Genomic DNA, 21,854 nt, shown 5'->3' on the forward strand with positions numbered 1-21,854 from the left:
CTCAGTACCTTATTCACACTCCTCCCAGCCACACCCTTCCCGGAGAGCCAGTTCCTGGAGGGAAGGCTCTTGCCTTGCAGGGGTTTGCATTGGCCTGGAGCCCTCCTCCTTGGAAGCCCTTCCTTTCCCATCCAGTGGCCACAATCAAAGCGTAGCTAGTAGCTCGGCCTTGCAAAGATGAGGCAAGGATCCCAGCAGTGATATTTATTTATGAACAGAGGAAAAGAACCATACTATTTAATTGTAGCTGCCAAACACGGAGCCTATTTCCTCTAGTGCCTTTCCTCTAGTGCCTTTCTCTCTGCTTTCTCTTCCCATTTCATAGATGGGGAAATTTGCACTTAGTCATAGTAAATGGGTCAGGGTTCACAGAGCTGGTCAGAGTGGATCTCTGATTTACAGCCAGGACTCCCAACATCTGTGGTCAGATCTCATCCCACCTGGCTGACTTCAGGGAATATTTGGAGAATGAGTGACTAAAGTTACTGAAATCTGTCTCTGAGTTCCTGGTTGCTCTGAGCCAGATGGATTTACTGTGAAGACAGATGAATCTGTGGGTGCCACAGGTGGTAGAGAGAGAACTCTCCACTAATGGAGTTTCATTTGAAAATATTTGCCTTCAGTTTATCAGAGGGAGCTTGCACAGGTCATCGTGTTGCAGGTAGAGTCTCATTCCAGATACATGAAGGTCTGGAATCCAAGCCACAGCATGCGCTGAACTGCGTGACAGTCCACACTCTCCAATCTCCTTCTCCAGCCCCTATGTGGCTACTTTGTGCACAGTGCAGAGCTTAACAACAGCATCTCCATGCAGGCAGCCCATTGAAGTCTTTCCTGAAGCTGAGCTGTTTAGATCTCCTAAGCTGTTTTCTTGAAAAATGGGCATTTGTGTGAGAGCATGTCCTTTGTGAGTGTCCTTTTTTGAATGCAGTGTTTCTCATTAGATTGGAAATTTGTCATTGCGTAAACTTTTTATCAAAGAGTTGAAATAGCAAATGCAACCTGGCTTTTGGTGATGCTGAGCAAAGAACACAATGGATATTACTGATGACTTGGTGGTTGCCCACCAGTGAAGGCTGGTGACTGAATGCCTCTCTCCTCCAGGCTCATTGGTCACCGGGAGAGAATACCATGTTCAAAGCTGGTTTTATTCACATGCCTTTTACATATAACTGCTTGTCCTGAAGTCACCAGAGAGTGTTTGAGTGGGTGTGTTTGAGCTCCAAGGTGACCTTTAGCGAAGAGCAATGCTACCAAGCCATCCTAACCATCAACCCACCTCTTTGGAAGTAATCTTATAAACAGAAGAAAATGCTGAGTTACTTCATTAAAGCAATATCAATCTGTTGGTCAAATAAGTACATTGAAGCCTTTCTGAGTGACAGAGGAAATGGGGGAGGCGGGGGTGGGGTGGGGGTGGGGTGGGGTAGGAGGCGGTCGGGCTAAACAAACAGGAAAATCCAGTGAGTGCAGTAAACAGGTACTCATGTGGGAACTATGAGAAGAATTTGCATTCCAAGTTTTAATTCTGAGATTTCTGAATCCCCGTGTAGCAAATCAAAAGACACCTGCTGCTAAAGTCTCCCTTTGGTAGAGCATCCAGAGACAGTGTTGACACTACAGATGTGCTGTGTAGGAAGGCAGACTGAGGAGGACTTAAAATTCTCCTCAGAGAAATCTTAAAGAGCTTTTCAAACCGTTCAGTATCAGCTCCTTTGGTTAGTTAGGCTCGTTCAACTGTTTCAGATTCCGAATCAGTCTAAGAAATAGCTCTTAGCTTTAGTCTAGACTACTCGAGAAGAAATTACTAGGGATTTATTTTTTGTAGGTTGTAATACTATCATGCCAATAATTGAAAGTAAGACAATTTCACTCGTTCTTGTGTAACAGTTATTTCAGACACTACCCTTCTTTCTGCAAAAGCTTTCTATGGTGGTAGACGTGGTGGTAGGGGAGGCGGTGCTAGAGGGTAGTGAAGTGGGGGAGGTGCTGGTGGTGCTGGTGGATGTGATAGTTAGTAGGGCAGTAGGTGATAGTAGTTTTTTTTAGTTTTGCTCTTTTATAATTGTCCCCTCAAATCAAGCTTATAGACCATCATAGAACTTTTTAAAGTATATTATTTTTAACACCAAAGATTCCTTAAAGGAGTCAGAGTGATTTAATAATTTTTCACAGCCTCTCTCTGCGTCTACTTAGATGCACATGATCATGCACACGCACGATCTCATGACATATAACACACAGAAATACACATAAATATCCAGCATGCCACCTTATTATCCTAGAGCGGAAGATGGTTCTAGAGAGTCTCTTGTTTAAGGTTTTTGCCTTTCATCTCCGGGTTACCAAAACTCTGCTTGCTGCTCTAGGAAGGGGAGAAGGGAGAAGATAAATGCCCCTGTTTTTGTGGTGACACTGTCACTATGTGGGTTGACATGTGACCATGCTCCTTTACATAAACTCTGAAGATGTTTGGGTGAGAACCCCAGAAACAACTCTGGAATGGCCAGTAAAGGCACATGGATCCACAAAGCCAAGACACTTCCATGTAGGGGGTCTCTTCAGAGAGGAAGGGGAATAAGAGCAGCTTGTGAGACCTCACCTATTCCATTCAATCATTGTCAATTCCTTTATTTGTCTAAAAAAACTACTAAAAAAAAATGCAGGCTATTGGCTAACAGGAGTGTAATCAAGGCTGCTGGACTGTTTGCCCTCAAGGAAGTGGTGGGCAATAAGGAGATAGGCTTATCTTAGATGACAGTGCAGAAGTTAATTGCAGGTTGGAAGGAAGCCTAGGGGTCTACCCTTGAGGACATCTTTCATAACCAAAATAGAGAAGAATTTCTCAGGAGCCTGCAAAGACAGCAATAACTGGGAACTGGGGGTGGAAGCTAGTGATTCTATTTTTGTATAGTAACTATTCCAGGTAAGTCGCAGTATTAGGTACTCAAGGGAATGTCAACACAAGGTTGATTTGACTCCTGTCCTCAAGATCTGGCAGGTTTGCCTGGCTCTGAGATACTGATAGTTTTCATAACACATTCAAAAGCTGTGGGGTCATATGAACTGAGGTTGTGTCATATCCAGTGGTGAGCTTCTGAGATGCACAATGTCCTCTGAGATGCCTTTTTCATCTAAGAGAAACCCTACTGAGATTGATGTCTATCATAGCATTTGTAAAGGATCTATTCAGTTCATTCGTATACGATTAGTTTATTTATTTTTGGTGTTTAAATTTGTGAGTTCTTTATATATTCTGGAATTTAATCCTTTGTGAGATGAATAGCTGGTAAAATTTTTCTCCTATTTTACAGGTCATCTCTTCACTGTCTTAATTGTTCCTCTGTTAAACAGTTTGTCAAAGCTACGATGTCTCTGGAGAACCTGGGCTTCTGGATTGTAAATCAATAAAAGTGTCCAAATCTGAGAAATAATCAGACCGATGATCAGCCAGAACAGTCTCTGGGTGCACTAAGTGTTTTTGCTGCGGTTTTGGTGAAAGCTGAAGTTTAAATGGGTCCTGTATCACATGAGCAGGTCCTGGCTGATGAGCACTTACAGTTCATCAGTCCTAGGAGAGTTTGGACTCTCCACTGTTCCTTCTGTTACTGTGGGGTGACGGCAACATGGGAAACTCATAATGAAAGGTTAAGTCCTAGTGAAAATACAGACACTCTTTAGGGGGTTATTTGAAAAAGTTAAAGCTTTTTAAAGGAGTTGACTGAGGAAACCTCTACATCTTCTAATTAACCTAGTTTTTTGGGCTATGAGCCTCCTATTGACTGATGTTCTATTGAATGATGTTTCTTCTACCAGATATGCCTTTGGTTTCTGAGAGTGGCATATGTACCTTGGCAATTCTTAGTAATACCTATCTCCAAAAGGAATTAGGAGTGCCTTGGCACTTGTGTTGTGGGCTTGGTACATGTAGAGGCATGTGTAAGCTTGATTTATACGGTGACTATCTAGGAGATGGGAAATTCTCCAAGTTTTTTCAACATGGAGAGGACAAATGTTAGGCAAATGTCCAATGGTTTATAATAAATGTCAAGACAGAGCACTTGCTAGACTGGTAACCAAATGAAGGTGAGGTTTTTTTTTTTTTTTTTTTTTTTTTTTAAGTTTAGACAGTGAATTGTTTCCTGGGTTCTGCCCTTCATCAGAGACAGCCTCACTAAGGACCCAAAGCAGCTACAGACACATTCTGCAGAGCTCTAAGACATATGTTGACAAGAAGAGCCATTTGCATAGTCTGTGGCATCTCATCAGTTTTTAGCTAGCCAATTCCAAAAGGCTCCTCAGTTAACTGAGGGGTGATGTGTTTATAAAAACATAAAGAGATAAAGAGAGTATGTTCTGTGGGTATGTGAAGAGGTATGGGGGAAGGGGATGTCTCAGCAGGCCCATGCAGAGGCACCTCTTCCCCCTGAGGGACCAGTCACACACCAGTATAGCATAGAATAGAGTTTATTCAGGGCATGGGGAGGGGAGCCAGGAGGGTAGTAGAGGCAGAGAGAGAGAGAGAGAGAGAGAGAGAGAGAGAGAGAGAGAGAGAGGAAGAAGAAGAAGAAGAAGAAGAAGAAGAAGAAGAAGAAGAAGAAGAAGAAGAAGAAAGAAGAGGAGGAGGAAGAAGAGGAGGAGGAGGAGGAGGAGAGAAGAGAAGAGAAGAGAAGAGAAGAGAAGAGAAGAGAAGAGAAGAGAAGAGAAGTAGAGGCCAGCCATGACCACGTGGAGAGAGGGGGGAAGGGAAAAGAGGAGGGGCAAGTGGACAGAGAGAAGCTAGAGGCAAGAGATCAAGAGATCAAGAGAGAGAGAGAGGAAGGGGCAAGCAGCCCCTTTTATAGTGGGCCAGGCCTACCTGGCTATTGCCAGGTAACTGTGGGGAGGAGCATACCTGGCTGTTACCAGGTAACTGTGGAGGTGGAGTTTAGACAGAATACTAACATTCCCCCATTTTGGTTTAATTGAAAAAGAAAAATTAGAAAGAGGTGACAGCAAAGCAGGAATAGGGTTGTTGTGATATCTGGCTACTTCCTGCTGGCATTGGGGGTGATGTGTCTCTAGGGGGAACCTAGAAGAATGGGTATGGGGGATGTTTTTCTGGTCTTAGGAGAGTTGGCTGTTTTCTGCTGTCCAGAGTCTATGAGCCATCTGAGGACAGGTCAGAAGGAACAGGTCCAGTAGAAGCAGCTGTGTGTGTGACAGGAGATGAAGCATCTGGAAGTTGTTTCTCTGGAGCTGTTTTGGATGCACTTAGAGTTGACAAGATGTAGGGAATAAGATTAAGTACATTTGGGAGAAAGAAAATTTTTTTTTCCAAGATGTACATTTGAAACCCAGAGGGATCCACCCTTTGGAATAGGTATTAAGTGGGAACTTTAGGCAGATGTACTTATCTGGATGGCGTCTATTTGGTCCATGAGAGGCAGATCTGAGTGGGTTTCCTGTAGTTTATAAGTTTACAAAAGAGATAACAGCATGAGTTAATAACACAAGCAGTCTTTAAGATGAGACTTTGCTGGATCGTATAGTGGAATGTTTTATTAGAGTTAGGCAAGTTTATAGGAACTCAGATAATTTAGGACAGTGGTGTAGCAAGAAGAGGAAATATAAAGCATTTAATTGATGGTGACTGAGTTTAGGTAATGAGGTAACAGATTACATCTGTGAAAGCTTAGCTGTCAATGTAGTCAGACGTCTGAAAGAGTAAACAATAATCTACCAGTTATATATTATTTTTAAAAAAATGACAGAGTCCACTAGCCAACAGTTCCCGTGGTCTTCATAGTCTCTTGGGTGAAGTCAGTTTGGCCTCCAAGCATAGAAGATACAGGGCTTTTTTTCTGTGGAATGGATACGTGTGACATGAGAAATGACTTATCTTGGGTTAGCCAAGTCATTTGACTCAGGGCATCCAGTTTTGTTCACTGCGTTTGTTAGTGATTATATCATTGCATACAATCCAGGCTGTATCTTCTAGGTGTCCAAGTCTTCTGAAACCATCTTGGGTCAACTGTTAGAGGCTTTGGGAATTCTGTCGGCCATAAACTTAAATATACTATTATCAGACTTCTGACAAGATTGAGAGTTATAGGATTGGTTGTAACTGAATAGAGTTTAATAGCAGTAGTAAAAGTCTATTAAGACAGGATAGGAAAGAGTCTTAAGTCACTTTGGCAGGTTGTGTAGGTAGAGAAAAGCACATTTTTGTATTAGCAAAGAAACATTTGGTTAGGACCAGAATAAGAAAGCTGGCAACAATGGGATAGGATCATATGGCTGGCAGGTTGGGGCTGTGGGCCAGAGGCCATGACCTGGGGTTGTGCTATGGGCCCACAGCTGAGGGCATAGGTGCTGTGGGTGAGATCCACAGCGGCACTTTCTACCAGCGGCTGGAAGTCACTGCCCAGTGCCTCTGGCGGCTAGAGTCTGCAGTGAGCAAGGAAAAGCAAGCCTGTCCCGTATCACAGCAACATTCATGTTAGCTGTTCTTGTGGCAGAAGACACCGTAGCACCCACTTTATAGGTCCCAGGCAGAGAGGGAGAGAGGCTCCCTCGAGTGCATGAGCAGCCAAGCCCTTTGCGAGGGTGGTTGTGCACATGGGGAAGCAAGTCTCAGAGAGGGTCCCTGGCAGGGTGCAAGGAGTAGACCCAGAGCAGAGCTAAGGAACACAGAGGAGATGGAAGCAAGCAGGGTCCCGGACCCTCTGCTTCAGGCGAACCGGCTGAACTAAGTGGTTGCAGCTGGCCACAAATGACAGCGGAGCAGGGGAAGAGGCCTACACTAGCAGGCAGTGTGCAAAAGACTGACCCCTGGGGGAGACATGCTAGGGACTAGAGCTTGGAGCCGGTGCTCCTGAGAGACAGAGAGGACAGTCTGTCCAGGCCCGGCCTGAGGTACTCAGCTGCGAGAAAGAAAGTGTCTCAAGAAAATGAGAAATGTCTCACCCAAGGGAAGGAGTCCTAGAACGAGGGCCAGGGAAGCACAGAGTTAGCTCCGAGCTCAAATCTTTCCTGGGACCATGTAGATGGTTACTCTGACCATTGGGGGATGGCTAAAAGAACCTGGGGTGGGGAACAGGCAGAACACATGGAGAGATTAGAGCGAAGGTAGATGAATGCTTGGATACAGGGAATCTCTTTCCATTTACCAGACTGCTGGCAGTATGTATGAAGACCCTTTAAAATGATTGGGTCTAGTGTGCCATTAGGTGGCCATTTTAAACCATTATCTAGAGGGTACCGAATCCAGACCTTATTGCAGAGGTGTATCAGTTTGGAAGATCTCAAATCAGGCGTTAATTTTAGAGATTTGAGGTTTTTTTAGGAGACAATCCAGTGGGGTGTCTGGGGGTACAGTCAAAGACAATGTAGTGCCCATTGGGTGATAGGAAGTGGGGCTATTACCGTACTATTTGTATCAGCGTCCTGAGAGAAAAGTTGGTAACAAATCAGGCAGGCAGCCTAGATATCAGGTCATTACAAGAATATCTAGGGGCCTTGGGCTGTGGCAAACTCCCGGAGATTGCCAGAAAGCAGTTCAACCTGGTGCCAGGATTTTCTAGCTGCTTCAAGAGCTTGGGGGGAAGGGCTGTGAACTGTTTTCAAGGAGGAAAGTCACCCAACAGCCAAAGTCCTAAGTCGTAGGTCAGCCAGGAGGCCAGTCATATGGACTGGGGCATTGAAACACCAACTCCTCAGCCCAGGAAAGGCTGGCCAGGCGCTATCTGGACACTTAGGGATTTAGGGTCCCTCCTGCCAATTGGAAACTCCTTACCAATCAATATGCCAGTGTGTGTTTGTGGGCTTCCACAGTCTGGTATCAGGAAAGGTGGAACTGTGAAGTTTGTGTGGGCCTGTCTGGTTGCCTAGCCCACGTGGCAGAGCACCATGTGGGGGGCCACAGTGGCACAGCTCATGTGGTGGAAGTTTCATGAGCCTCGCAGCAATGGGTGGAGTTGGTCTGCAGCAGCAGTGGAAATTCACGGGGTCGGTGACGGCAGGTAGTGGCGGATGGAGTCCACATGGTGTAGCAGTGGCAGCAGGAAAGGTAACCTCCACTAATGCCATGGCATCTGGCAAGAAATAGAGAGCCCAGAAGTCATGTTCTCCTGCAGAAAGAATGTGCTAGAACACTCAGTTCCCACTCTATCCTACTTTGAAGCTCCTAGCAGCTGTGCTGAACATGGCAACTGGATGAGAAGAATCATGGGCTCAGGTCTTGAAACCATCAAGATGATCTGTAGGTGGCCAGGTATTGCTGTTTTAGTGGTAGCCAGCATGAGACATATTTTTATTGGCAAAGTTTGTAAATTTTTATTGGTATACATAATTATACAAAATAATGTACTTTGTTGTAACATTTTCATGCATCCATATACTGCTCATTAATAATAATCACCCTTTATTGTCTTCTTATGTCTCCACTCCGGTTGTTTTCCCTTCTCTGCCTTAACAGTCCTTTTTCTGTTTTTGTGATGTTTTCCTTGAGCAGATTCCATGCATAGAAGGAAGCCTGTAATATTTCTCTTGCTGAGTCTGGCTTCTCTCCTTTAAACAGGATGATTTCTAGATACACTTACTTTTCTGCAAATGGCATGGTTCCGTGTTTTATAACTGAGAAAGATTCCGTGATGATTCACCCATTGCTGGGTATCTAGGCTGATTCCATAAGTTGTCTGCTATGAATGACATCACATTACACATGGGTATGTGAGTCTCTATCGTATACTGACTGCTTTCTTTTCGTGTGTACCCACAGTGGTTGCTGGATCATATAATATGTCTAATGTTAGGTTTGAGAAGACCCTTCAAAGTAATCTCCATAATGGATGCACCAATCAACAGTGTATCAGAGCTCCCTTTCCTTCCACACTTTACCAGCATGGGTGTTTGCTTTCTGGATTGGACAGCCAATGGGATGATGGGAAATCCAGCAGAGTTCTGAGGAGCTCTAAGTTACATTTACCTGATGGCTAAACTTGCTGGACATTTTTTCCATGTATTCACTGTCAACTGTACTTTCTGTCTGTAATGGGGTCTATTCAGGTCATTTACCCTTTTGTTTATTTGATGACTTGGTTTCTGATGTTTAATTTTGGTATAATCTGACAATGAATCCTTGTCATATAGACAGGTAGGAAAGATTTTTCCCCCATTGTGTGGGTCATCCCCGAACTCTGTGAATCACTTCTTTCTTGGGTATGTATAGAGTGTGTTCAGAAACTCTTTGTTGTTGTCGTATCTTGAAGTATTTCTACCACCATGGAGCAAGTTCTTATATCAGAACCATTGGCTTCTTTGTAGCCATTAGGAGCCATGAGTAGTTGATAAGGCATGTACAGTTTCCGTAGAGGGCTCTCAGAGGCTCAAGAGGTGCTCCTGACTTTGAAATACAAATTTTAGCTAAGATATATATTGCCATCAGAACCCCCTAAAACCTCAATACATATTTTATTTGTATTTCCATAATGAGCATGTCTGAACATTTCCATGGAGGAGGATAGTATCGAGAGGCAAGCCTAGAGAAAGGTGAAAGCAGTTAGGATGGTTTAAGGTAATATACAATGTCCAAGCTGGTGAGGACCCTGTGCTGGCCTTGATGGTTCCACTGTATTCAGGAGTAGAGGCAGAGGCCAATGGCACTCAAAATGCTGTTGATAAAGGCACTGAAAAGAATGCATTGGTCAAATCTTCAAGAGCTGAATGAGCTGGAGAAGGTCAGGGTAGGCAGAGGAAAGGGGCAGTACCTACACACTGCAGTTTCCATCCTTCCTTCCTTCCTTCCTTCCTTCCTTCCTTCCTTCCTTCCTTCCTTCTTTCCTTCCTTCCTTCCTTCCTTTTTACTCTTTCTTTCCCTTCTCCCTCTCCTCTCCTCTCTTCCTTCTTTCCTTTCTTCTTTTTCTTTCTCTTCCTTCCCTCTTTTCATTCATTCTCTCTTCCCTTTTCTCCCTCTCTCCCTTCTTCCTTCCTTCCTTCCTTCCTTCCTTCCTTCCTTATTATATCCTTCCCTCCCCTCCCCTCCCCTCCCTTTCCCTTCTCTCTTCCTCCTTTTGTCTCCTTTCTGTGTCACTTTTCCTTTGGGGCATTTACCTGCTAAGCTCCTGATTTCCCCAATGGCCAGGGTCTGCCCCAAAAGGGCAAAGTTTGCAGTGTTCTGATTTATAAACAATAAAGTTGTTAAATGAGTGTTTTAACAGGCTGATAAGCTGTGGGTTCTTGAGGCCCTGAAATATTAGCCAGAAGATTGATAGCCTATTCCAAACTGGAAATGTTCTCTGGGTGCATCAGAGAGAGCAGAAATAAAAGGCTTTCTCCCTTTGCTCTTGTTGTGAGACTCAGGGCCACAAGGATGTGAGGCCTCTTGGACAAGGGACTAATGGCAGCAGCAAGGCAGACAATCACAAATAGAGGTAAGGTTAGGAGTCACGGCTTTTCATGAGGAGGTCCTAAGGCAAGCTCCCAACCACTAGGAATTAAACAGAGTAATGTCTGCAGAGGGTAGGACATCAGAGGCCCAACTAAGTCAGCTTCAGCCCCAAATAGACTGCAAAGGGGAGACCCTCATTTACCAAGGACTATTTGCTAGCAGAGGGGAGATTTGTCCAAATACAGAATTCTGCTTGAGGCCGGATACCTAGCTCCAGAGACATCTATGGTACTCGCTGTTGGTGTTCTCTGACGCTGCCCTCAAAGAACAACCAAAGAAACCACTCCCTGTCTCCCCTCTCTATAGAAAGATTTGCTTGCCAATTATCCCTGGAAACCTCTTCTCATCATATCTAACGGAATGCCTTTCCAACCACATGGTGTCTATGGGACTTTACAAAGTGTTATTCATGTGAGGTAAGAATCTGCAGTCCTCTTCGGTCCATCAAGGAGGGGAAAAGCAGTTATTGTCCATGTCCCAAACATACTCTCCAGGGATAGATTGCTGATGGGTAAAGCCAGTGACGAAGCAAGAGCAGATAGAAGCTGGCCTTCCACGGAACACTGAGCTACCCTGGTGGCTGACAGTTGTCTCAGTGTGCCTGCAGTACTTTATGAGGCTAACTGAGTGGTCCTGCAGAGAAGTTAAAGCCATGAAAATATGGCTTTATCACTTCAGTTACAATGAAAGGCAGCATGCCATACCACAGAGGGCCACAGTAATTTGTATAAAGCTTTGGTGATGGCAAGGAGTAGAAGTGGGGATGAGAGGAATGTTGGGCCACAGCCCTGGTTGTTTCCATGGGATAATCAAAGTTGGCGGGATTCTACCTGCTGTAGGATGGGCTGAACCAGACTTGGACTTGGAACCTAGCTGTCCCTGGGATAATTTAAGGGGGAGGAAGTTGGCTTGGATTGAGAGGGTTAGATAGGAAGAGTGGCCGGTTTGCACAGGAAGGGTGTGATCCCAAGTGAGATGATTATCTTCAGGAATTAGCTGACCCTGGAAGAGTCAGGCTCTGTAAGCTCCCCAAAGATACCATCATATGATACAAAAAAAAAAAAAAAAAAATCATCAAAACATATTAGGCTGAGGAGATGGCTCAGTTGGTGAAGCACTTGATGTGCAAGCATGAGGAGCTGAGTTTAAGCCCAAGAAAACACTTGTTATCCGAGCACTGAGAAGGCATAGACAGGAGGATCCATGGGGTTCACTGGCCTGCCCATACACAGCTGTCTGAGTGTAGGAAAGAGATCACCCTGGCTTCTTCTGGATGTTTTCATAATATCAACACCCCATTTGGTTCAGGCGAATGCTAAGGGGTTCTCCCAGCACTCAAGTATTTCATCAGTATGGGGGTTCAGGCAGCAGCTGAGTGTGTGTACATACGCCTGGAATTTGTGAAATACGCACTGCTGGATTCAGGAGCCCAAGGGGCTTGCTGTGAATTGGTTGTGAACTAAAACTTCTGGGATCATTTGACCTCTGTTAACATCTGCTTTAACTGGGAGGTAGGGGTCTGTACACCATTATTAGACTAAGTATAGCAATTTGGCCACTAATACAATGAGTCCAAAATGGACTTCTAGTACTTTCCCTGGAGGTGGAAATACCTCTGCAGGACTAGTGGTGTCTGTCGGTACATTGGCTTGTCAACGCTCAGCAGTGACTCTGTGAAAAGTACAGAACTGAGCACTTAAGGGAAGTCAAAGGCCAACATGACTTGGCTTCTGCCTTGTCATGTCTGTGTCTGCTTAAAGGTAAGCAAGGACCCCTGAACTCTGGTACTTGTTCCTTTTGCTGGGCAAATAGACCACTTGGTGCTCTGCTGCCATCCGGTGGCTACCACTGGAATGTGGCAGTATGTGGAACAGGGCCACAGATTTGCATTCTGCGAGGGGCAGATGCTGGCCACAGTCATGGTAGCGCCAAGAACCAACTATGTGTTTCACTTACCTTTTAGTTGATGCTATGCTGTTCAGGACACAGAATTACCAAGAGCGACCTGATTGATGTGTAAGACCGGTGGCTCACACCCTTAGCATTCTCAGCTTGTGGTCTTTGCAAGCATTGGAATGCGCTTTATTTGACTGAAAAAGATGCCGGACAGATTACATACTTGTGATGAAAGCATGCAAGGTGTTGGTGTGAGCAGCCTGCAGCTTTGCAGAGAAGACTCAACACTTAGAGAAAAGCAAGGGTCATTGTCGATGCTCAGCAGTGACTCTGTGAAAAGTACAGCACTTAAAGGAACACAAAGGCCAACGTGCTTGGCTTCTGCCTTGCCGTGTGAGTTCCAGGCTCATTCTCTGACCCAGATACACTGGTGACTGCTCATCCCTCTCAAGCTCCAAGCTCATTGTGTTAGTGGCCAAATTGCTATACTTAGTCTAATAACGGTGTACAGACCCCTACCTCCCAGTTAAAGCAGATGCTAACAGAGGTCAATGATCCATGGAGTTTTAGTTCACAACCAATTCACAAAAAGCTGTGCTAGCTTTCTGAACTTGTATTCACAGGAAGGTCCAGGCACTTTCCCTAATCCCAATTACTTCTCAGCTCATTCCCTGCATCTTCTGCACACAGGCTCTGAGGCTCAAGCTCTGGGGTAAAGCCGTCCACCATTTAAAGTTCTCAGGATGCTTTCTTTGTCTTTGCTAAACTTTTGGCCTGAAATCTCCTTCTCTGCTAGTCTACATGGAATCCTCTCTCCCTGACTTCTATGTTTGGTTCTTCATAAGCCAAGGTTAAGGGTTCCCATAACTTTCCTAGTGCTGTTAACCTTTGTCTGGTTGATGTTCTGTTCAGCATGGCACAGTGCCATAGTCAAAGCCCTTCACTGTGTGTTATTATATATCTTTAACTTAAAAAAAAAAAAGATGTGGGCTGGAGAGATGGCTCAGCAGTTAAGAGAACTGACTGCTCTTCCAGAGGCCCTGAGTTCAATTCCCAGCAACCACATGGTGGCTCACAATCATCTGTAATGGGGTCTGGTGTCCTCTTCTGGTGTGTCTGAAGACAGCGACAGTGTACTCACATAAAATAAATAAATAAATTTAAAAAAAAAGACTTGCTTTGTTTTGTGTGTATAAGCATTTTGCCTACATGTACGTCTGCACACCATGTACATAGCTGATGTCCCTAAAGGTCAGAAGTGAGTGTTATGGAAGTGGGGTTACAGACGGTTGTAAGATAGCATGTAGGTGCTGAGACCCGAACCTAGGCCCTCTGCAAGAGCAGCCAGTGCTCTTAGCTGCTGGACCATCTCTGCAGACTCGGATCTTATAACACTCTCCAGCATTTGCTGCGGATGCCAAATCCCCTCATGACTCTCCCGTTCCAGACATAACATTGGTTCTTGCTCTGTGGCAAAAGACTAAAAGTGATATGACAATGCTCAGCTAAGATTAACGGTATCTGAAAGCTGCACAAAAAGCCCAAACAAGTAAACAAACATACAAAATCCAACCAACCAACCAATCAAACAAACAAACAAAAAACAGCAAAGGCACAGCTTAGAGCATCCAGCATGGCCTCTGGAAGCAGAGAGGGCAGAGGAGAGAGAAGGAAAAAAAAGAGACTTTTCTCAAGACCTGTGAAGTAGAGGATTTGTCAAAGGCTGGAGGGGTGTGTGTGACAAATACACTTTTGCATAAACTAGTCACTGTCACTCACTAGTTCTTAATCTTTTTCAAATTCTAGTTACTAAGGTGTCAATAGATACACAATCGCTTCGGAGACACCTAAAAACTAATTCTGTTAAAGCAACAGCCACTTGACCTCTTGTATACCTCAGGATGACATCAGCTGTAAGATTTACATACAGGTGGAAAATACCCTTGAAAGGGATGCTTTGTGTCAATCAACTGTAACACTCCAGGGATCATAGATCTGAATGTATTTGCAACTAACACACTGAAAAAGCTTTTCATGCACGTGCACTGCGTAGCTCTTTCATTCAAAGCAGCAACACTCAAACCACAGTTAATGACGGTTAAAAAGATCAATAGCCATACCAATACCTAAACGGTTTAAAAAGAAATGGAATTGCTTAACATGAGAAGGAGATACTTAAATGCTTCAGTTCTATCACAGTGACAACTTTTTACTGAGTGCTTGAACATGCCCAGACAGGCTGGGTTATGTGACAAGTCCTTCCATCTGTAAAGTGGCAGAGTGGTTTGCTGTGTTATGTCAATTAATGTAATAAATGAACAAACTTCAAGTTCTGGAGGCTTAACACATTAAAAACTTCCTTCTGTCTTGCACGAACTCCAAAATAAATGCTTCTAACCCAAAAGGACAATGAATCATCACCAAACACATCTGTTGTCAATAGCAACCAACTGGACTTGTCAATGGTTAGGTTGATTGCACAGGTTGGTCATGGCCAATGCTTGCTCTCCAATTCCCTTCCATTGAGGATCAACAATTTCTTTCTCTATACCCCTCAAACTTGTCTAATTGTTCCTACCACCACCAAATACTGAAGTATTCCTATTTATTGTAGAAGGATGGGCGAAGACATGCGATAGCCATTCTTTTGAGTGATATCCTGCTCACAGGCATCACCAAAGGGCATGTGACAGATTCTTCAGAGTAACTGCTGTCCCATAGAAAAGCCCAGCCATTTGTGGATGCATAGAACCCTTGGACTGAGAGTCACAGACTGGTTCCTGAGAGAATCAAGTGCACCATTCATTCAACAGAGTCACCTCCAATACAGGAAGCCTTGAACTTGTTCAAACTAATCGGGAACAAGAGATAAGAGACACCTCAGGCAGATACTGTTTTGAGCTCTAGCTACAACCTAGCTCCAAAATTGGCCGAATTTATCTGAGGACCTAGCAACAGGCAACAGATGCATTTGATACAGTAGTCCAATAGGTTTCTCCTCAGTCTTTCTCTTGGGGACCACAAACTCCAAGGACCCACATGATTTTCAGGTTTGTGCTCAGTGGAACCTCTGGCCTAGGTACAGGTTCTGCCTTCAGTTACGCACTGAGACTCTGATCTCTTGGAACACAGCTCCTTTACAGCACACCTGAGAACCCTGCTGGAGCGTGGCTGGGCACTCATGGAAGCAAGAAAGTCTTAGAGTGGACCTTCATTTGTCTTTTCACTTAGACATCTCCTTGCTGTGTTGTGGTCCCTCAGATGCTAACGACAGGGTAGGGAAATGCCAGGAGACTTCTCATATTACATAGAAATGGAAACTTCCAGAAGGACAAGTTCTCTGAGATTGTAAGCTCTGAAATGATGCTAGTCCAGGCTGGTGTGACGCTTTTTGTGCCCCGAGTTAAAGCTCATTGGAAGCATGGCTGCCCAGAGGAGAGTTTTGTCATTTTTTTTAAAAAGTAACCTCCCTGGTAGCTGTGAAGTGGGCTCCTGTCACAGCTTTGAGCCGTCCTTCCCCAACTGATGGTGTTCTTGAGCACTTAGTCACTAATTTCCCATTTGTAGGCCTTCATTGGAGAAACAGATTTTCAAGAACTTGCTTAATTTTTGAATGGGTAGTTTTCTTGCTAAGTTTTAGAAACTGAAGAGATTGTTCCACTATCAGGAGCATAGCTCAGGAGTAGTTATCAGCAGTGCCATGCAGTATATACAGTTTTAAAATCTCGGGCAATTTCCCAGCCTTGACTGTATACTAAAATCACCAGTGGGAATTCAAATTCTTCCTGCTCAGGACCCACTCCTGACCAATTACATCCTAACCTCTGGGGTGGAGCCCAAGCTGCAGTGCAGGGCTTTAGGAAGTTCTCTGGGGCGACTTGTTTAGTGATGGTTGTGCTAGGCTCTCTGGGCTAACTAGAGACAGTTCAAGTTTATGAGTAACAAAATGCTGTACATTCTTAAACCAAGACAAAAAAAAAGTGGGGGAATGACTCAGTTTTTTGTTTATCTTGAGTAACATTTAATTTTTGTCCTTTCTAACTTCAGTAATTTTATTTTGAGCATAGAGATCTGTTCCTTCTAAGTTCATCTTCACTGTTTTGACCATGTGCTACTTTGGTAAGCGAACTGTGCTGGGTTGAATAGTGTCTACACAACATTCATGTCTCCCCAGATGCTGGGAATGTGACTGTGGAAACAGAGTTAACATATGGAATGAAATTTAGGTAGAGTCATTCTTGAGTGGGATGGGATCTATTCTTGCAACTAGTGTTTGTAACTTTATTTATTTATTTATTTTTATTTATTCTTGTAACTAGTGTTTGTATAAAAAGGAAATTTGGGCACACAGAGGAAAATGAGAACCGAGACAGCACCTTAGAATGATCTGTCCAGAAACCAAACCCACCAAAGGCTGTGAGTGTCGAGAAACTGGGGAGGAAAATCAAACAGGGACTCTGTTGCATATTCATGAGGAGCTAATCACATGACACCTGAAATTTGGACTCCTTGCCTTCAAAACTGGGGGTGAAGAGTTTTTATTGTTTTAAGCCAGGTGGTTTATACAGTTAAGGTTAGCTATAAGAAACTGCTGTGACCTAATGGTTACCTTGTAACTAACTTACAATGTACATTGTACTTATGATATCTAGGTATGTAGTTTTCCAAGAGATCCCCTTTCTCCCTTGTCCTCTTGCTTCCTCACTCACTTCTTCCTCCCTTTACCTCTCCCTCCTCTCACTTCCTCCTTTCCCCTCCCCAATCTGCCTTCCTCCTTCATCCTTTTCTCCATCCTTCCTTCATCTCTTCCTCCCGTCTTCCTTCCTCCTCCCACACTTCCTCTCAGTTCTTCCTTCCCTTTCTGTCTCCCTCCTTTCCCCTCACTTCCTCTTTTCCCCCTCCCCCAATCTGCCTTCATCCTTCATCCTTTTCTCTGTTCTTCCTTCGTCTCTTCCTTCCTCCTCCCACACTTCTCATTTCCTTCTTCCCTCCCTTCCTCCTCTCTCATTTCCTCCCTCTTCCCTTCCTCCCCTGGAACTCTCTATGTAGACCAAGCTGGTTCACACTTATAGTGAACCTTCTGCCTCTGCCTCCCAAATGCACATTAGCATGTCAGACCCAGATGGTCACAAGTCCAAAGTCATTCCTTTCTGTACATTGCTCCTTTCTGGACTTTAACAAGTGTGTGTCCCTATGCAATTGAGGATGGCACATTTCTGCTCAGAAAGCTAACCTGAAAATCAATTAGCATCTAAACATTTAAACTTTCATAGGGAACCCCACTTAGTAAAGGAAAACCTGAGCCATTCTTGACAGGCCAGTCTAAGATGGTCAGTAAAAGGCCCATTCCCCATCATTGCTTTTCCCTGTGGTGTCACTAAACTCCTTAAGTGTGTGTGTGTGTGTGTGTGTGTGTGTGTGTGTGCACACGCGTGCGCCCAAGCAAGAGAGAGAGAGAGAGAGAGAGAGAGAGAGAGAGAGAGAGAGAGCATGTGTTCATTTCCAGTCTTTGTAGGTTCTGCAGTCTGTTCTGATTTGAAACTCCATACATCCAGGTCATCTTTGGGAGACAATAAAGTTGTTACTGTGCCTTGACTTGAACACCTCTCAAACCAACTGTTGAAGTCTAACCTGTGCTAACTTGGAGATGGGATCTTACTGAGGTGATTACAGTTGGGGTGGTCAAGGTTGGAGATTAAAATGGAGATTTAAACCTACCTGGCTGGTGTTCCTCAAGAGGCAGTTAAGATCCAGACACTCAAAGGAAAGAGCTGTAAGCCATTAGGAGAGGGCAGCCACCAGCAAACCTGGGCAAGAGGCCTCCTAAGACAGCAGCCTACTCATGCTTTGACTTTAAACTACCATTTGAACTTCGAGAAAATAAACTCAATGCTAAGCCACACAGTCTGCGGTGAGTTTGTGTTGGAAGCTTTGGGAAGGTGAGGCAGAAGGCACAGGCATGAAGTGTATTAGATGAAGACACTGGTTTAGCCTGACAGGCCGCAGTACCTGTAGGCAGACTGTGTCCACTTCGGTCAGCATGGATATGCCTCTTGAGTGTTGGCATTATTACCTCTGCATGCAGGGACTGTGGGTGATCTCTGTGCTTCTCTATTGTGTTTGGTGTGTGTGTGTGCGTGTGCGTGTGCGTGTGCGCGTGTGCGCGTGTGCGTGTGCATGTGTTTACATACAGGTTTCGGTTGAGTATACATTTTTTCATCTCTAGGGAACTTGTTCTACAATAATATTGCCTCTTGTATGGGCACAGTCTTCTTTATCAGCAGTCAGGCTATGCCATGGTGTAGTAGAGATTTCTAGACAGGTCTGATGTCCTAGAACTCCTGCTGGTTTTTGCTGAGGTCCTTCTCTTGGAGGCCCGTGGGTTTAGTTAATCTAAAGGATGCTGAAGTCCTGTGAGACCAAGTCATTGAGATGGCCAAACAAATGCAACAATCAGACAAACAGAAAACCATGACTAGCCAAACAAAACTCACTAAGCATATGAGAGAGAGAGAGAGAGAGAGAGAGAGAGAGAGAGAGAGAGAGAGAACTGGACATGCTGTGTACAGGATGGGCTGAGAGCTTCAGGCACAGCACTTAGTAGCACTTGACCTGGTAGAAAGGGACACCCTGTTACCTACACAACAGAGGCCAGCAACAACTGAGTGACACCCAACTAGGTACGATGAATGTTGTTCACCATGTGACCCAAAATATATTTCAAACTGTGGGGTATATTTTAAATTAAAAAAAAAAAAAAAACCAAATACTAAACGTTAATTGTGATCCAGAAAAACTAACTTTAAAAATTGTCACTGGACTTACAAGCAAAAGAAATTGAAATGTTTGATTCCGTGTAAAGAATCCTACTGTGCCTGTCACAATTGTCTGTCTTGTAAGCCCTTTAGAGGATATTTTTGTAGGGGCATATTTGGGTCTGTATAAAGATCTGGACCATTTGTAAGAAATGTACTTTTGGAACTACAACGGTGCTAGATTAGGTAGCCCAGACTGGTCTTGAACTTGCCACCCTGTTGTGTCTGCTTTCTTCTGTGAGCTGGGATAACAGGCATGCGTCGCCATGCTTAGTAAAACAGTTATCTCCATTAGGTCTGAAAATCTGTTATCCCAAAAGACAACTGAGTGAGGAGGCAGGATGCTCCACCAGCTCTGCATGGGGATGCTGTAACCCCTCTGCCAGCTCTGCATGCATGGGGATGCTGTAATCCTGGAAAGTACGGGAATAATCAATCAGAGCAAAGGCTTCATCACAGGCAGTGCACACTACGGCTCCTTTATATTTAAATGAATCAGGACTGAGATCTCATATGTAAAGATCTGGTGTAAAACAACCCCTTTACCTGCAGGACACGGCGGTCTCTTTGACCTGAAGAGCTTTCCCCCACTGCTCACTTTTGGAAAGGTGAAGGCTAACAAGGATAACCCACAGCAAACGGAAATTCACTTTACACTTCGGTGCATTTTAAGGACCAAACGCCAAAGGCCCCTTCCATTCCTGCTTTATTTCAATTCTCAGAATCAAGATGGGAGCTCTCGCACCTCAGTTTAGAAGCTCACAAATGATCAGATGACACTGAAAATAATGCCCATCCTTACAAACCAGAGAGTGCCACTAAACTGACCCAGGACCGGTGACTGCGAAAATGATTCCAGCTGAGTGGCAGTTCCTTCTCTCAAGGTCCCTCATTCTGAATTTGGCAGTGGTGTCAAGCAGGACACTCCATGATTATTCTTGAATTCTATTTCTAAACCACAAGCAGATCCGCAACGAGCAGATGGAAGTCCACAAGGAAGGTTATTGCCCGCTCTAGGGTTGACACGCTTTTAGCAAATGCAGATACCTTTCTACAGCATCACTAAGTCAACCCATCCCAACAGTAACCTCATTTAGAAGAAAAATCTAGCGTATTCATTGGTTTAAAAAACTGAATGTGGTAAAAGGGTATATATACAATTTACTATACATAAAATACATCTCTTCTGTAAACTGGTTTGTGTTTAGCACACTTCACATATGGAAGTAAGTTAGATATCCAGCTATGACATCTGAATAGCTGGCTCACAGGGAAATGTATCCAGGGGGAACAAGCACCCCCATATGTTTTAGTGTCTAAATAGAAATTCAGTGTAAAAAAGTTAAAAATGAAACAGGAGAGACTCATTCTTGAATAGCAATGGATACGTGGATTATAACCATGACTTCATTCCCAACAAAGCACTACCCTATGACCACTGATGCCATGTTCCCAGTGCCCGCCTGAGTCTCCACCATGGTTTCTTCTGCACTTGGAAAGTTCTAGAAGACTCAGAAACTCTCCAAAGTCTGAGATTCTTTCCAGGTTGATTATCTTGATGCTGAAATGGAAATTAAACATAATTTTAGAAACCAGCTTTTAGTTACAAAGGAAAGCAAGAATGCAGACTCCTAAAATGGTTCTGTCAGAAGCCTGAGAACCACAGAAAACATAGATTTATTCAAGAGGCAGGTGGGTGGGCCTTGTGTGCATCATCTCATCATTACATTTCAGTTTAATTTCTTTTTTTTTTTTAAGATTTTATTTATTTATTTTACATATATGAGTACACTGTAGTTGTCTTCAGGCAAGCCAGAAGAGGGCATCAGATCTAATTGCAGATGGTTGTGAGCCACCATGTGGTTGCTGGGAATTGAACTCAGGACCTCTGGAAGAGCAGTCAGTGCTCTTAACCACTGAGCCATCTCTCCAGCACCCTTCAGTTTAATTTCTGACATTGATTTTTTTTAAAAAAAATATGTTTATAGGAGTTTATTGTTAAACACTGTTTTACAATATTAGCACAGTTAAAAAAAACTCTCAATTAATTCCATAATCCTCAATTACCGTGTGAATATTGAGCTGATCATATTTGCTACATTTAACACCATCTAATTTTATACCCTGTACATCTAGATGTAATCATGGTGCATGTGTGTGTATCCACACATATCTACATACACACAGTATCTAATCACATATATAGTTGGATTCCATGTAATTAAAAGCATGTTATATAATCTATATACTTATTTAGATTTTCTATTTAATATGTTAGGATTACTTGTGTTTTAGACACTAAAAACAATAGTCCTATAAATTCGCTTATATGAAAGCATGGAACTTACTTCAAGCAGTTTCAACTTCAGTTGTCAGTATCGAGACGGGCTAGAAACAAAAACAAAACAGAGGGCTGTAGCACTGAGGGCTAGGCTGCAGGTGGTTTCATCATTGTGCTGAGAACCAGGATGTGACTATAGTCACAGCTGAATACAGACCAATCCCCAGAGAGTTTACCAAGGAAAGAGAATGCCAGAAAAAGCAGGCTGTTCTATCTATCCGTGCTGCATTTGAACGTGTGGAGGACAGCATGAGGCAAGCTGAGACATGCTGTGGTTAAAAGAAGATGCGTGTGGTAAGGGTCACATGTGTGTAGTACATCAGAGTAACAGAGACTAGATGGCGGGCAGCTAACTGGCCACAAATGACTCCCT

The 21,854-nt window shown here is 43.9% G+C and overlaps 1 protein-coding gene across 23 annotated transcripts in view; it reads right to left on the minus strand.

Annotated features, from left to right (window-relative positions):
• Window positions 1-19,829: 19,829 nt before the first annotated feature.
• Prom1 (prominin 1) overlaps window positions 19,830-21,854 on the minus strand; it is a 139,462-nt gene continuing 137,437 nt past the window's right edge. For all 23 annotated transcript variants that reach the window (XM_076938448.1, XM_076938441.1, XM_076938443.1 and 20 more), the window contains 2 exons: window positions 21,489-21,528; window positions 19,830-20,701 (listed from right to left, as the gene is read on the minus strand). In XM_076938448.1, coding sequence (XP_076794563.1) covers window positions 21,513-21,528 — 16 coding nt within the window. In that variant the 3' untranslated portion in view covers window positions 19,830-20,701; window positions 21,489-21,512. The remainder of the gene's footprint in view (window positions 20,702-21,488; window positions 21,529-21,854) is intronic.

The sequence above is a fragment of the Arvicanthis niloticus genome, chromosome 7 (genome assembly GCF_011762505.2).
Source record: "Arvicanthis niloticus isolate mArvNil1 chromosome 7, mArvNil1.pat.X, whole genome shotgun sequence".
Classification (NCBI taxonomy): domain Eukaryota; kingdom Metazoa; phylum Chordata; class Mammalia; order Rodentia; family Muridae; genus Arvicanthis; species Arvicanthis niloticus.